Source organism: Siniperca chuatsi, linkage group LG15 (genome assembly GCF_020085105.1).
Source record: "Siniperca chuatsi isolate FFG_IHB_CAS linkage group LG15, ASM2008510v1, whole genome shotgun sequence".
In the NCBI taxonomy this organism is placed as follows: domain Eukaryota; kingdom Metazoa; phylum Chordata; class Actinopteri; order Centrarchiformes; family Sinipercidae; genus Siniperca; species Siniperca chuatsi.
In genome coordinates, this window is record NC_058056.1 from 26599150 (window position 1) to 26615809 (window position 16660).

General features: G+C 38.6%; 1 protein-coding gene across 1 annotated transcript in view; it reads right to left on the bottom strand.

The window, feature by feature from the left end:
- Positions 1–12818, bottom strand: part of syne2b (spectrin repeat containing, nuclear envelope 2b) — a 164953-nt gene extending 152135 nt beyond the window's left edge. Inside the window, 2 exon segments of the mRNA XM_044167586.1 lie at positions 5103–5229; positions 12682–12818. Of these exon segments, the coding sequence (XP_044023521.1) occupies positions 5103–5190 (88 nt within the window). The 5' untranslated portion in view covers positions 5191–5229; positions 12682–12818.
- Positions 12819–16660: the final 3842 nt, after the last annotated feature.

Sequence of the window (16660 nt, forward strand, 5' to 3'; positions counted from 1 at the left end):
GATGTGTTTCTGGTGTGGCAACTGAGCCGTGTAAAGCTGATAACTTCGCCATCTCATGGTTCATTTATGTGTAGCTTTCAACTGAGAACTGATGTTTCTTCACCTCAACTAACACTGCTAGCGTGTTAGCTGGCTAACCTCGTATGTTTTGTTGAGAGACAAATACAAAATTGTTGTCTATTAGAAGTATCACTTAATATATTAAATTAGCCTGCTAGCCAAGCTAGCTAATAAGAAAAATCTGACAACTTCAAAGCCTCTAGAGAAGAACTAAACACTTTTAGAACAAGACCTCTCCAAACATTGTGTCTGGTAAAGTGGCAGTGGTGGCTGGTTACAGTCCCAAAAGTATCTGACTGGTGGCTGATGTTAATTTCCCCACAGTGATCCCATATTTCCTGCAAAGCAGGAAAGTAAATGGTCCAGTCTGTAGCATTTAATGGCATTTAACGGTGAAATTGCAGTTTGCAACCATTTGAATACCGCTCGCCTGACCCTCCCCTTCCAAGCGTGTAGGAGAAACTACGGTGGCCTTGAAACTCGGGAACGGCCCTATCTAGAGCCAGTGTTTGGTTGTCAGTTCTGGGCTACTGTAGAAACATGGCGGTGCAACATGGCGACCTCCGTAGAAGGGGACCCGCTACCTCTGTAGATACAAACAGCTTATTCTAAGGTAACGAAAACACAACGGTTCTTATTTTCAGGTGATTATACACTAATGAAAACGTAATTATGAATATTATATTCCATATCTCCAAATAGCACCTCCTAAATGTTCCACACTGGACCTATAAATGTCACAGTGGAGTTCTGCCTTCAGGGTGATGCTCTATTATATTTCACAGATAAATCATAAAGGTACAGTGTCTGGATAGGAGCCAAGCGCTCACTTTGTGTTTCGATTAACTGTACTGTGACTGTATGCTACACTGGCTTGTTTTTAAGCAAAGCTATACAAATTGAAAACAGTATTTTTTTTCTAAGAGGGGGCAATGCATTATTTAACATATGCTTACAAATTGACATATTGGTATATTCCTAAGAACAAACTTTCCTTCAAAAGAGAATGAAGCCTGTATTTGATTTTTGATTTACTTGCTGATAAAAAAACACTGCTAAATGGACACAACATTGTTCTGAGCAGAACTTATTTTTAAAAGTTTTCAAGTATATGATGATATAAAAACTTTCTGATGTTGAGACTTTCACCACTTAGTGTGTGTGTGTATAGCTGTAGACCTGCTGTTATACTGCAGCAGTCCACTTAGGATAAACATTTTCATATGTTGACAATAATATCCATTATAGTATTGTGCCTTTACACTAAGTCTACTCTACACAGTTAGTTTTGTCCTGTACCAATAAAAGTAACTACCATAGAGACAAATGAAAAACTCACCCATGATGGGATCACTCATGCTGATTCAGCAGGGAAAGTTACCAGGTCAGCAAACCCTGGTGCGTATACATTTACATCAAACTTCTCTATCTAGTAATCATGTAGTTTACCACACTGACTCTAAACGTTTCAGTTCCATGATTTCAGGAGAAGAGATGTGATGAAAAAACAGATATGAAATTAGTTTGACAATAATTCTTGTCTAACCAGCTATCAGTCTACATTTCCAGCCTGCAGGGAGGCAGGTGAGATCAGCTGGACTCCACCTCTTTTTTAAATGTGACTCACAGAGGCTTCAAGCCTGCCCAAACAAGACCTGCAATAAGCTAGTCCTCCTCCTGCAGCCTCAGTGGTACTTTATGTATCTGTATAGAAGCTGGAAAATGTGTGTCAAATTCAAAATGTCAAATGCTGAAAAATTGGATTCCTTACCTAACCTAACCTCTGCACCACAAAATCTGTAACTAGGACTGGGAAAATGAGAGATGCTGAATTGCTCAGATGTGATGTCGAGGTGGAGGAGCGTGTGGAAGACAAATGCTGTTGATAAATGTGACGTTCAGTTCCAACCATTAGCATTGGGATATGTTTCTAATTTCACTCGATGTTTAACTTCTGGCTGTTAAAAATTGTACTGCATTCTTATAAGGTGCATGAAAAAGTACTTTGCTTCATACTTAGTGAAAGGATATTTTAGATAATGATTCTCTGCTAGCTGCTGCATTACTTTGCTCTGTGTTCTCTAGAAAACATAATTCATTTTGAATAGCATTTATCAAGTTATAAAGACATTTTTGAGCTCCCCTATGAATCATGAGTTGGTTCAGTCCAGTGATGTCCTTTTGCAGGAGGAAGGCACATCAGGATACACATAGCCATGCATGATAGAAACTAAGGCAGTAAAAAAAAAAGTGATAAATGATAATAATAACAATTTGTATCAGTACTTTTACAAAAAGGATTTTTTAAGATGAGATTTTTCTCATCTTATGTGCTTTTAAATATTAAATTATTTTCTATGTATTTAATGTGTTCTTACTGTGTGCATGTTTAATTTTTGTTTTTATTTTTTATTTGTTGTTTTACTAATGCTTGCTATGCTTGGATCGAGGGTTGTTATAAATTGTACTTGAAGCACTTTGTAACCTTGTTAAGAAAAGTGCTACAATGATGATGAATATGAATATTATTATTGGAGTGGTTTCACCTGTTTCACCTAATAACCCAATGAAAAGGTATTAGATATGTAGTAATAGTCACAAAGTCTGCATAAAACATCACATGTTTGATCCCTACAAGAGCCCCTATGAAGCCATGACAGACAACACATCCTTCTTAAGTACTGTTGTGCAACAACATTGAACCTTTTAATTGTTCTGACACAGTTAATCACTTTGAAAGCATCACATAATAAAACCAGCTTTACATGTACTATGTACAAGGAAGTTTTCTTCTTACTAACCCTGCTGATGCAAACACTGAATACACCCAGCATTTATTTATTTTTACTGACATTCTTTCATCATTACCACTTGAAATATACACCGAAAAAACAAGACTTTCCCTCTTATTTAACAAGCTGGCTTGTCATGGAGGCATTAGGCATACATCATCCATTCTGCACATTCTACCAGTTGGAAATTACACCGTTGGAAAAAACATTTACAAGGCTCTAATAAAAAACACTGTGTTCTAAATGTGGAGAGGAAATATGGGGAGTCATGTGCTAAAAATAGTTCAGTGAAGAACCTTGCAAGAATGGACCTAAAAACTAACGAGCAGAAAGAGAACAGAGGTGGCTGGATAGAGAGAGAAAGGCAGGCAGGCAGTTGGGAGAGAGAACAAGATGTCACGAAAATGTTGGAAACATGGGCAGAGAGTCATTAACATCCAGAAACAATCCACATAATAAATATGAGATGCAAGAGTGGATAAGGAAAGATGTGGAGAGGCAATAAAAAGAACTGGAAGAAAGACTGAAAGATAGGAGACAAGATTAAAAAAATGACATGCCCATGTCAAAACCTGTGCTGCCATCTATTCATGGTTCAACTATCGCTAAGTACAAAGAAAAGATAAAACCGTGTCAGACTTACTGCCTCCTGAACAGATACCTGTCCACACTGCTGGCCTCAGACTTTCACTGCGACCTTGCCTCAGTCACCAGAGAATCAACTTTAGCAATGAACCAGGTCTCGCTAACACACCACTTTACCAAAAGAGCTGAAATACGACACACTGGAGATCAAGCAGAAATCAGAACCTTCCCACAAATGTCACACATGCTGTGAACACTGAATTTGAGAGTCACATTGCTCATGCCATGTATGTAATGAAAATAGTAAGTAAGTTCAATCCAGATGCATAATACCATAGGACCAACACCAGGAGCTGTTTCTCACACAACACGACCTTCCAGGGTCCAAACCCTTCTGTGACAATAAGGTGGTGATTATCAATTCAATTTTATTTGTATAGCATCAATTCATAATTTCCTATAGAACAGGTCTAGACCGTACTCTTTATAATTTTATTTACAGAGACCCAACAAATCCCACCATGAGCAAGCACGATCTATTATCAGAGAGGTATGTTACTTTCATTTGGACAAATCTGTATTTGTAAAATGTAGAATTCTGTCACAATTTTGTCAGCACGTCATTTGAATTGATGGGCTGCAAGCAATGGTTATTTGTCAGTTAATCTCTTGATCATTTTTTCGATTAATTGTTTAGTCTATAAAATGTCAAAAAATAGGAACATAAATGGGCATCAGTCCGATCCAAAGCCAAAGCACAAAGGTATTCAATTTACAATGAATTTGAATTTGATAAACTGGAACCAGAGAAGGTTTGGAATTTGGCCTGATACATGCATTAAACAATCAATCAGTTCATCAGAACGTTCTGGCAATGAATCAATTCGTAGTCCCAGCATTAATCATTTCGTTAGAACAGATGACACCATATTAGTGGATGTCTCATTTTGAAATGAAGATTAAGTGACACCAGTTGAAAACCAACTTGTGATATTGAGAACGCATCACAGCTTTGCTTCAAATGTTCAAATATGCCCTGGGAGACAGCAACTTAATGAACGAGCAGCGTTTATTATCTCCCCCGCCCTCCTGCTCTCTCCCTCCGGACGGCTCTTTGCAATATGACTCATGTCTCTCTGAGAGCAGGGGCTCAGTTTCAGCAGATGAAACCAAGCATGACCTCAAAAAAAAGTGACAAAAGTGAAACAGGACGGAGCCAGCAGTGGTCTGAGACAGTCATCAAACTTCTCCCCTGAGTGAGACACATAACTGAGGCTTAATACTTATTATGTTGCCACAGTAACTAACATAAAACACTGAAATCAAGACACGGGGCTTTTCTTTTTACAGTTACATGACCTCAGACTTCTCTCGGGGTGAGCAAAGACCAGAAACAATGTGCCTTCACTCAGTTTAGCTTGAATGCTTGTTGAAGTAAATCATCAATCTATAAAAGCACCACGGTTACTATAATAACCAAAAACTGAGAAAAAAAATTAAGTAAACACCTGCTCTGGTCTTTCAAATACCTGCAAAAACAATACAGAAACTAAAAAACAAATCTTAAACTAGTATAGTAAAACCACCCAACCACAATAAAAAGCAACATTACTGTGTGTTCAGTCAGAAGAAATGCACTGTAATCTGAAGTGGAGAGAGACTGACCCTGCAGCAGCATGTGGACGTTGTCAATGTCCAGAGGGATGGACCCCCTCTCCACCACATCCTCTCTGAAGTAAAAGTCCGACGACATACTCTCTCACCCGCAGCCTCCCGGCAGCATGGCACCGCTCTGATAGAAAGAGAGAAAAAGTAACATCAATGTTAGTGCAGTCCAGTGTAGCTGACAAAGTGAAGCATACCACTGTTTCTGCAGGGCCAAAGGTTTGGTGCCACTGTGTTCTGGTTCTGAAAGCTGATTTTCTGGCCAGAAGATATCCTACTTATAAATATCATTTCTGCTAGTTGACAATCAAGATAAACAAAAGTTATATATTTCTTAGTGTTTATTTCAGAAGTAGAATCACTTTGTTTGCCGAACGTGTGATTTAATCATGGTAGCATTGTTGCCATAATTACAGATGATTGCAGACGTCGATAACATATTTACATCTGGAATAGTAAAAACAGGACTATTCATGCATCACCATGATAATACATTTAGAGCGCCATTTGAACACCATTTTCAGACTAATTCAGACTGAATGCACAAGCAAAATCTGATTTTGATGTATAGTAATGACCTCTGCACTATTTGACATATTGCATTTAAAAGCATGCATGAAACAAGTGAAACGTCAGTATAGATTTGCAAAATGTTGCAATGAAGCAAAGAAAGACATAATTCCCCAGCATGTTGTGAAAACGCAATCAGTATCATCCCAGTTATTTTGCATGATGTACATACAATTAACCAGACATGTAGTGTCTGCCTCGGGCCAATCAGCATAGTTTTAAAAATACAGAGCAATGAAAACTATAAATAAAAATCCCATCCGTTATGTCTGAAATAGCCTATTGTGACTGACTGACGGACTAGACCGATCTAAAGACATTTTATTTAAATTTTTTATTTAACAGGGACACAGCACAATACATTTATTCCACCAGATATAGCTACAAGCTAATTTCCATCTGTTGTCCCTGGCTGGAGGTCAGCATCATGACAATCAAGGAAAATCCGCTGGCATAATAGCTTTTAATCTTCTGTACCTACACTGTTAAAAATAGCTTGTATCTTTTATCGAGCACACGTGTAGCAAAGTGCCAGGTATTTGTAAACTGCTTTTGTTGAAAAATCTTTGTCTCAAAGTGCTTTGCAAAGCAACAAAAGGGCCAAAACCATGACCACAGTTAACAACCACAGATACACAAAGGAAAGGAGTAAGCCCAACAATTTCACGAGAGACCTTGAGTTTAGCAGTCACATCTTTCAAAGACACAGAAAGCTGTGTATGTCCACCAAGACTTTTTCAACAAACCAGCAGAAAACACTTCTGAAATACAGTTCAGGGGGGTGTTTATCATCTTTTCTGTTCTGTCAGTTTACATTGAGTGCTGGATGAAGAGTGCTGCGTGTTGGGCTGTGTTTTGTCTTCTTCTGTCTCGCCCTGGGATATGAATAAGTGAACTGAGAGAAATTTAACATTTAGACATCTCTCCAAATTCGCATGCTTAAACAACTCACACTGTCCAAAAATAAAGGCGCCTTTGATTTGACCAGAACGTCTTTTTCTGCTGATCACAAACATGACTGACAGTTCAGGAGAACGGACAGGTGAGTGAGGCCAAAATAGAACAGTGTGAAATAGCACTAGGCCTCGCCAATATGTCAGAGCAAATGTCAGACCAGGTCAAATAGTAGCTGCTCGTTTGTTTTAACCTGCCGGTACTGCCAGAGGGGTGGGATCTCATTCAAATGGACAAAATCCGACAGTATTATGCTTTATCAACTTCCTGATGCCTTATTCCCTGTAGCATTGAACAAGTACAGAGACTGACAGATATCAGACCATTAAAGGTCAAAGCCATATACATTCTCATCAGATTAAAAATGGGCAAAACTCAGTGTTTTACAAGTCAGTGAAAACAATGCAAACTAAAAAGCACTAAAAGCCCAACTAGAGACAAGAGTTGAAAATTAGCAATAGCTATAAACTCTCTGTGCAGCACATCAGGTTCATGCTCTGTATTGGAACTTTGTTAAGCTGCATCAGCCCTATCAAATAAAAAAACAAAAAAGAGAGCTATAATGATTGATAGACAATCATGGGATGTGTCGGATTATTCAAGTAAGTGCAGTAGTAAAACTGTTGAAAAATGTTCTGTCTGCCAATTAGGACTGGACGATATGGATGAAATCATTATCAATTATATTTATCTTGATATTTTCTCATATCAATATATGTCATTTGCCATTTGCAATATGTTTGAACTTTCACTCATTCACATTTCACTGAACTTATTAACACAACATACAGTTCTTTTTGGAAATAAGAAAATCCATCACATAAGCAGGACCCTGCAAGCTCACCAAATAGGCTGTTGCAATGTCAGCTACAGATAATTATTCTGGCTGGTCTGTCCATAACTGCTTTTATGTGCAGTGGGTTACAAGTATGTACCTCTGTCACCTAATCATTTAACTAGTTTGAGTCTAAATAATTAGAAATTAAATAAGTCAAATCACCAGCAAAAAAATTGAAATATTTAATAATGTTAAATAGCCCACTGGTGACAATGCATCTGGCCTTCAAGTGCACAAAAACAAATCCATAAAGTTGTGGAGTATTTCCAAACACTGTTTGTCCGAGGTTAGTTCCATGGGCCTCTACACAAGAGTGCTGCCGCAGCTAACACAAGCACAACTATAGAAGCAGACCAATGGTGTGCGTGTGTGTGTGGGGGGGGGCATCTCAGTTATCCCAAGGCTTCATGTCAGCTGCAGAACGAGTGACCAGGAGGAGGTGAGAGAGTCAGTGGACAGGGGTGAGAGAAAGAGAGGGAGGGAGGCAGAGAGAGTGCTGTAAATAAAAAGTAAGAATAGAGACAGTAACTAATTGGAAAAACTGTCATGGGACTCAAACACAGATATCATTTACAACAAAGGACAACAGCTTTTATTGATTGTTTTTGATTATTGATTGTTGGTGTTATCATTGTATAAAAAGCACTTTGTTATTTCTTTTTATTTGTCTTTATTTGTAATGTTTTGTTTGATAATGTCTGATCTTTTACTGATAATAAGTAAAAGAGAATGGGAAAGAGTGAGAGAAAGTGAGGGAGGAGTAAGTGAGAAAGGCACAACAGACGGAGAGAGATCAAGAGATCAAGAGGAGAAGAAGCAAAGAGAGAGTTAAGGAATGAGAAATGCAGCGAAACAGAGGGGAAGAGAATGAGAAAGCCTGGCAGAGAGAGATGAACCTAAAGGAGAAAAGATAAGAGATAGTCAGAAAAAGGAGAGAATGAGAGAGAAAAAACAGTTACAAAAAGAAGTAAAGAGACAGAGACTGAAGGAAGAGCATACTGAAGGGCAAGAGGCCGAAACAGAGAGCGAGCCTGTGACAGAGTTTCCCTGAGTCAAAGTCACAAGTCATTCCTGTCAGCTCTAATTGTAGCAACAAGGCAGAGGGCAGTGAAACACATAACACACAGTTGTGGAAAAAGCCCAGGGAGGGGGAACATCATGAGGCCACAACATGATTCTTTTTAAAAGGTATTTATGTTTGTTTTTATCCAGCTGAGGTGCACACATTATTTACAGCCTGCGGGGAGGTTGATGGGGGAGAAAGGGAGGAATGCATTCAGTCATGTTCACACCTCAGAGCTCCACGAGTCAGCTGATTTAACAGTCCAGATCCCTTAACAGCAGGTATAACTCAAGAGCTACATGAGTAATGTAATGTCACTGGGGTAAACAAGTAAAAAATAAAAGGATGAAAAAGGTATCTGGGTGTGAGCCCCACAACCACTGTACTACAGGATGCAGCAGATAATAAATCCTTCACTTACTGACAAATTTGGAAGCATAATTTATCCACTTAACACTAATGGATCAAGATGGCTGCCCCGCCCTTGCAGTTCAGTTTAACACTTCCTTTATTAGAAATTTGTAGAGTGGAGCTGGAGTCAAGAACAAATTATTGAGAAAAAGTAAATTCAGGATTTCAGAAACAAAGGATTTCCAGTCTATACCAAGGAGGAAGGACCTTCACACAGAAAAACGACAAAAAAAGTAGTTATTAATTGACACAGCTGCACAGATTGATGTACATCAAGTCTTGTACAGAAATAACACCTTGACTGACATATTTCTTTAATCGATGTGAAAGAACGTTATGTCAACTGGTTTTAGCAAGCGCTACCGCAGCTTTGCCTCAACTGAAAATGATGTCAGCGGCACAGATACGTTATTCGCTAATGATCGGTTAGATCAAAACAAAACAAAACAAAATAAGCCCCCTCCCAACAAGAAGTTGGCTAACATGAACACAGTGTCAGACTGAATGAAAGAAATGAAACGAAATGGCAATTCAGTGTGCTACTAACAGACAACATTTTATTAATACGTGCAGGGACTGTAGCCACCTCTCTGAGTGACCTTTCCTGTCAAGTCCGCTCCCTGTCAGTGTGACAGATTGAAGCATTGTGGACAACCAAGCACATACTGTACCATGGATGTAGAATGCTTGGAGGCACAAGGCAAAGGATCATTAATATAGGAATGACATACTTAATCATTATTCAACTCATCTTACACAATACAAGAATATGCAGTAAGGCCCGCGGACTAATCTGTCCTTTTACAGTACTTATTATTCTGCATCGTATTACATTGTACAGATTTTGTTTTATTGCATGCAGATGATATAATTTAAAATCAGGTACTTTTGCAATATTAATTGTGTTGTATACCGTACAATATAGAATTATTATTAATGGGGGGGTTTTGGCTGAATTAAATTTTCATCTTGGAACAGTAAAGAATAAAATGGAAGCAGACTGAAATGGGTTGAACAAAACTAAACTGAGTTGAACCGAAGTATTAAAATGTAACCAACACAGGCCAGAACTGAACAGAACTGATTTGAAGTACTGGGACAAACCCAGTTTGTTTGGACAGTAGTTGTGAACAAACACTTGTGGAAACCACATCTACCACATTCCCTTGCAGCTTCAGGTTTGACAACGACGACAACTTTCTCTCCTGATGCTTCCTTCTCATTGTCAATGTCGTGACTCTCTCTGCAACAACAACACACTCTCATTAGCTGTCTCTAAATGATTTGCAGCAGCTCTTTGTACTCTTTGTGTAAGCCCGGGCAATAAACCAATAGATTCAGTGTTGCTGAACCTGTCACACAGAGCGTTCACAGACACACCCAGGACGATATGATAATAGCAAAAGGGAGAGGCAATCGCATTGACTGAAAACACAACAGAGACATCAATTTGGGACAAATATCCTGCAGACAGACTTTCAGTGTTGTTTCATTTTAACATGCATGATCGCTGGACCTTTTTACGAGGTAACTTCACACTATGCTGAGATCTGGCTTGGCTTTAGCTCTATAAACATTTATCTTTAACATAAACATTAATACAAAGAAGCACTGAAGATGGAGACTAACGCTTTGTGCCATTTCTCACGCTTATCCCTTTGGCCTTCCAAAAAAGAGCTACAGAACAAAGAGTTAAAGTCAAATAAAAAGTAACAGTTTTAAAGCAATGACAGATTTTTCACAGAGGAGGACACAGGAGAATATGTTGGGTGGATTTTTTTTTTAATGATGCAAAAAATCAGCTAACAATGTGAAAATGTCACTGCCACTCCTTTGTTACTTCAAGTCACTTTGCAGAAAGGCAGGCGTTAGTCACAGTTCCTATCCAGCTTTTCCTGAATGGTCAGGATTCGAACCTTCTGGTGTTCTAATCTTTGGGCTGTCACCGTCCACCACATCCCCAGTATGCCGCCATCAAACCAGGTCATACTACCATGCATAACATGATATGCATTTCTAATCCAGTGTGCTTAGCAGAATGATTCTCAGTTCACTTAAATGATCCTCGTACGTGGGTTGTGTCAATGTTGTTCATCTGCTTTAGCAGCTGGGAAGTGTGAAATGTTTTAATGGGCTCTCAGGCCAAAGCACAATCTCTGGATTCCTCTGTCTCATCATAGAGCTGAACACACACGAAGAGAGTGCCCACTGACAACATAATCTTAATAAAAAATCTTATAGTCAACACATTTTTCCACCAGAAATGGCAACACAAACACAGTAACCCTTAAAAATGAGAAAAATAACTGCCATGAGGTACAGAGAAGATCACGATGCATGTAAAACTTCAATAAGGAGGTTTATCAATTTGAATATTCTCCAAGTGCCCCTCTATTTTACATTGTGACAACACTGAAGTAACTGGAATGAACTGAGATGGAGGAGCCACAGTGTGGACTAGCAGTTACAAATGTAGCAGACATACTGTGGCAGTACAATGAGCCCTGTAGTTTAAAAATGTTGCAAGGTGGCCTGATAAAGGGCAACAGTATTAGTGAACAGTTTTGTAGTTTAAAATCACTTGAGAGCCACGATGCCTCTGAACAAATAAGCCTGAAATAAGCCTAGAAGCCAAACTGTCACAAAAACTCAGATCCACAAACACACAAACTAAAAGGGGACGCACACTGTCAATGGGTCTGGACAAATGTCACAGCTACTAGCTCAGCTTAAAATGATATGAAATTCTCTAATGAAATGCAGAATAAAAACCATGCACAACCACTGCTGTAGTGGTCAATGAACTGGTGGGTAAACACCAAGGATAACGTGAAACCACCGGCCACCATATACAAATGTATATGTTAATCGTATACATTCGGAAAAGCATTTTTTGTCTTTAAGGCACTAAACTTTAATCGAAGAGTAAATGTCAGAAATTTAAAAAGAGTCAACCTTATTGAAGATCTAGAAGTCAATATTAAAACGTGATTCTCAAATAATAAAACTTGTTTTCAGGTGGTTTTATCCTAACACACAGTCTGAAGCAAGCGATTGCTGTTAAATGAGGGCTGATGCAATAAATAGATTGAAAATAGAATTCAAATACATTTTTAAAATGTTTAAACATAGTAATAAACCTTGTTGTTATAATTTAAGGAATGATAAAGAATACATTATAAAGCCATGAACTTTAAATGTTACACCATTTATCAAATAATACACGATATTAGGGCAAACAAATCCATTATTACATCACTTAGAATTTTTTAACCAGTTTTTATATTAATGCTGTATATTATAAAGTGCTACAAAGTGTGCTCCTTTTGACTGCAGGAATGTGAGATAGTGTCGCTGTTATGAAGCTGTCAGGGCCCAAAAATAGCAGCACGTGTACGGCTGCTTTCAGATCAGTTCAACCGAGCCGGAGGCCTGTAACGAGTCCTTGAGGGAGACCAGAGGACTTTTTAATAAAGGAGATAACAAGCAGTTGCCCTATAGGTTTAACAAGACTTTAATGAGAAATCATTCTTTGAAAAACACACACGGCAGAAGAAACACAGCGGATGACAGCAATAACATTACTGATCATACCTGGGATCAATCACAGCTGGATTAAGTAAACTCCACCACCAAATAACGCAGTCAATGCAGAGCCAATGCATTCTTTACAACTGCAGCTACTATTCGTTATTCTGAGGTTTCTAGTAAATAAATACATTCAAAAAGTTGCTTGTACTTACATGCAGCAAAAGAGTGTGTTTTTGGTGAAGATGCTAGATGCAGGTACAGCCAATAATGATCCCCAATGTGAAAGAACAGATCTTGCTCTGTAGTACTTGGTGGAGATGAAACCTGAAGCGCAGTCAGCCCGCAGAGCTCCAGGACAGGCCGGACTGTCACCGGAGAAGTCAGTGCCATTCCGGGGCCGAGCAAAAAAACTCACTGGGAGACTAAATATAGAAACCAGTCAGGGTTCACCACTCACACACCCTCTCCAAGAGTTTGGCACTGGTGGCTGTCACCTGGGTTAAAGGTCAGGCACCATGACCATGTCAGCTCACTCTGGAACAAATCCAAAACCTGGGAACCTGAGTGTAACTCTGGTTTCCTCTCATTCATTCATTCATAGAGATTGAAACGCAGGGGAGAATATAAACTACGAAGAGAAGAAAAGAGAACGAAAGACAACTAATAAAAGACTAGCATTAGGCAAGCAAAGTTTAACCGGGCCAGGAATCAAACTCAGAGCTTGAATGTTTAGCTAGCTACCTGTTATGTAAGTTAATGTAACTTAGCTAATGTAATGTTACCCTCCAGGGTACCAGGGCATTTTTAAAACAATAGCTAAAATGTTTAGCTACCTGATGATATGTAAAAGTAAACTATGCCGTTTTTATTTTTGCCATGAATACACTGACATCAGTTAACGTTACATTATTGGTCATTAAACCGCACTCAGACTAACTGCTGTGGCAGATCAGCAGCTAGCTTAACTTATAATCAAACTTTCCACACAAATGAAAATGTGCTGACCAGTCCTTTTTAAATGACCGTTAAAAATAAGCCATGTCGTCTTAATAGAAGATGTGGACACTTCTGACAATTTCTGACAAAGTAATGTCATTATTAAGTACTGAACAAGTTTTCATGAATATTCGAAACGTTAAATCTGGTATAAGTTTTTGTCAAAACGCTAGCTAACATTACAATTTGTCGACCGTTTGGAGGATAGGTTGTGCATACGCATTTATTTTGTGAAAGAATTCTCCCAGGGCAATAGGCTACAGGTGGTCAAAACTATCAAAAAGTTAATATATTTGCTGTGCGACTTATTATTTTAATTGATGCATTAAAAGGAGCTCCACCCAAATATGAAAAGGCCTTTGTGTTCCCACCTGTGCAGAGAAACCACAAAGCAAGTTAAAACATTATGTAGAGCTTGAAGCAACTGCTACACCTGTGATCCATATTATCCATAGCAGTTATCTTTTCGTTTCAGGCAGTATTGTGTGCATAAAAATATTTCTATTGTTGTGTTAAGCTATCCACATTAGGTGTATACCTGGCTTCCACACTTTACAGTAAAACCTAAAACAAATATAACATTTGTTGTAAAATAAGAAAAAATGTTCCAGCAAAACCTAAAACATAAGGGACACACAAACACAAAACAAAACTTATATTAAGGAGCACAGCAATAAGAAAGTACATAAAATGACAAAGTTAAAAAGGCATCAAAGCACAAACTGATTAAACTGCTGCAACTTGGATAAGGTGTGCTGACAGGTCTTTGTAGAGTATCAATACTACAAGTGAGCACCAGAGGTCAGCACAACATCATGTTACTGCAGGGCTGCTGAGGTCCGCAGGCAAAACCAACATGATTTCTCAGTGTTTAAGTCTTTATTTATATGAGGAAAGATGACAGGACATTCACGAAATTTTGTTTTGTTTATGTTTCACTATATAACCACCATCTTCTGCTGCTGTGCTGGCCACTGAGCAGCACTACTGGGGGAGTTGGGGGTGAAGTGCCTTGCCCAAGGGCACCTCAGTGGCAGTGGTTTTTCATTTATTTTCCTTGACAAACATTTTGCAGGTGGTCTTGGGATTCAAACTGGGGGCCTGGTCTTCCTCTGCTTGTGGCTTTTAAGAAACAACCAAAACCAAAATACTGTTTAGGAATTTCTCATGACTAAAATCTCATTTGAATGACTGTTACGGCTGTATGTGTTTCCCTGTCCTCTCTAGCTCTGCCCAGGTGTGCTACATCTTGATTGCTCAATGAGTTGCACCTGGCATAGTAATGAAGTGTGCCAGCATCAGAGGGAGGAGGCTTCTGAAGTGGACTCTGCTGCCTCTCAGCCTGGGATTTTATGTTTAGTACCTTTTGGTACTCTTGATTTAATGTTTTGGTTGTTTGTACATGTTTTTATGTTAATAAATCTCATGGATTTGGTTGTTTTAAAGTGTTTGTTTGTAATTCCATGGGTCAGAGGTGGAGTGTTGTTCACATAAGGCCGCCTAAGGGTGGGGCCTAACAATGACTTTCGAAGTCTTTTGCATTACTTTGAACTCATAAACTGCAAATTGTGTATATGAACAATTTGTCTGTACAAAACCTAATTAGTATCTGGCTTCCTTGATATCAGTACATGTGTTTTTAACATCCAATCCAATGGGTGATAGTGTTTTTTTCAACAGCATCATTATTTTGATTTCTGTATCAATTTTTATATCAATTAATAACGGATTAGTGATGGATCAGAAACAGCAATTGTGCATACTTAAATACATATTTAAATACAAAGGCATCCGCTTCCTTCACTATAATTGCTCACACTTTGCCATCCGGTCTCCTCTTTTATGGTTACCTTTTATAATGTTTTTACTTAAACTATGAAACATGCTTTCTGAATGATTTGATGAGTATGAAAATGATGTGAACCACAGTCACCAAGTCTCAACCCAACAGCTGAACAGCTATGGGAGATTTTGGGAGCAACATGTTCGACAGCACTCTCCACCACCATCATGTCATGGAACTGTAGATGTTTAAACTTTCAATTTTTCTGAGTAATTTTAGGTATTCTTGTCCGTATTAGTTTAAAGTATATCTTGACATTTCAAAATAATCTCCACTCAAGATCTACTTACTCACAATTTCTGGGGCTTTAGATCATACCACACAGTCATCATCATCGCCTTCATCATCATCATTATCATCATCATCATTAACTGTAAATAAACATGGATGAGTCCTAAGCCTTTGTAGTGAAACATGGAACGTTTTAACATTTAGAGATCCATAACAACTGAGCAAACATCATCTGTTGATGAAGATAGTGTGGCATGGTCAAAAGTTCCAGAACAAGCGAGTAAGTGGACCTTGAGAGGACATTGTTTTTGTCAACTGCTGTTTCCATGGTTAAGAATGAATTGTCAAGTTCAGCTGGTGCTCCTGGTGGACCAACACTTTATTAATACACTTGATGCTGTTTTTTCCTTTAATTTGTCACCATCTGTAGATTATTCAGGATTAGTTGTTGCCTTGTCGACCTTGTTTCCTCACACCAACAAGCTCCAGAGGTCAGCTTTTGGCTTTGGTTTTGAGTTCTACATGTACTCACAGTATTTTAACGGGAATCCTCTCACACTAAAATACGTGCATGTTGGCTGTAGTGTTAGGAATCCTGCCATTGCCCTTATGCAAGGCACTGGCCTCAGAACTGGAGCTGGTTCTTTTAAAATAGTCAGGACGGGTTAAATTAAGCAGACAAATTTCCCCATAGAAATGAATGAAGTATGACAAAAAATGAAGCTAAAACTTAAAAAGAATCTTTCATTTGCAATCTGAGAATAATTGCACAAAAGCCGGATTGTTTAAATCCAGGCTTACTCCCTTTGTACTGGCTTACAATTAACCTCATTGTAATCACGACTGTTATCCAGTTACATGCATTCTGTTATACCACACCCTGCACATTGTTCAATAATAGCCTTGAGATGGGTAATTCTTTCTGATAGTGAGGAGGACAGGGTGTCTGAGAGGAGTGTGAACCTGTCTCTGACTCATCCTCCTCAATATTTTCTCTAATCTAACTTTAATTGCTTGGCCTCAACTTTCAACTTTACTTTTAAAGATTCATTTCCTGAACTACTTGAGAGTGGTTCTGCTCCGCTGGCTCCACACGCTGCCTGCAGGGCCTCTGATGATGG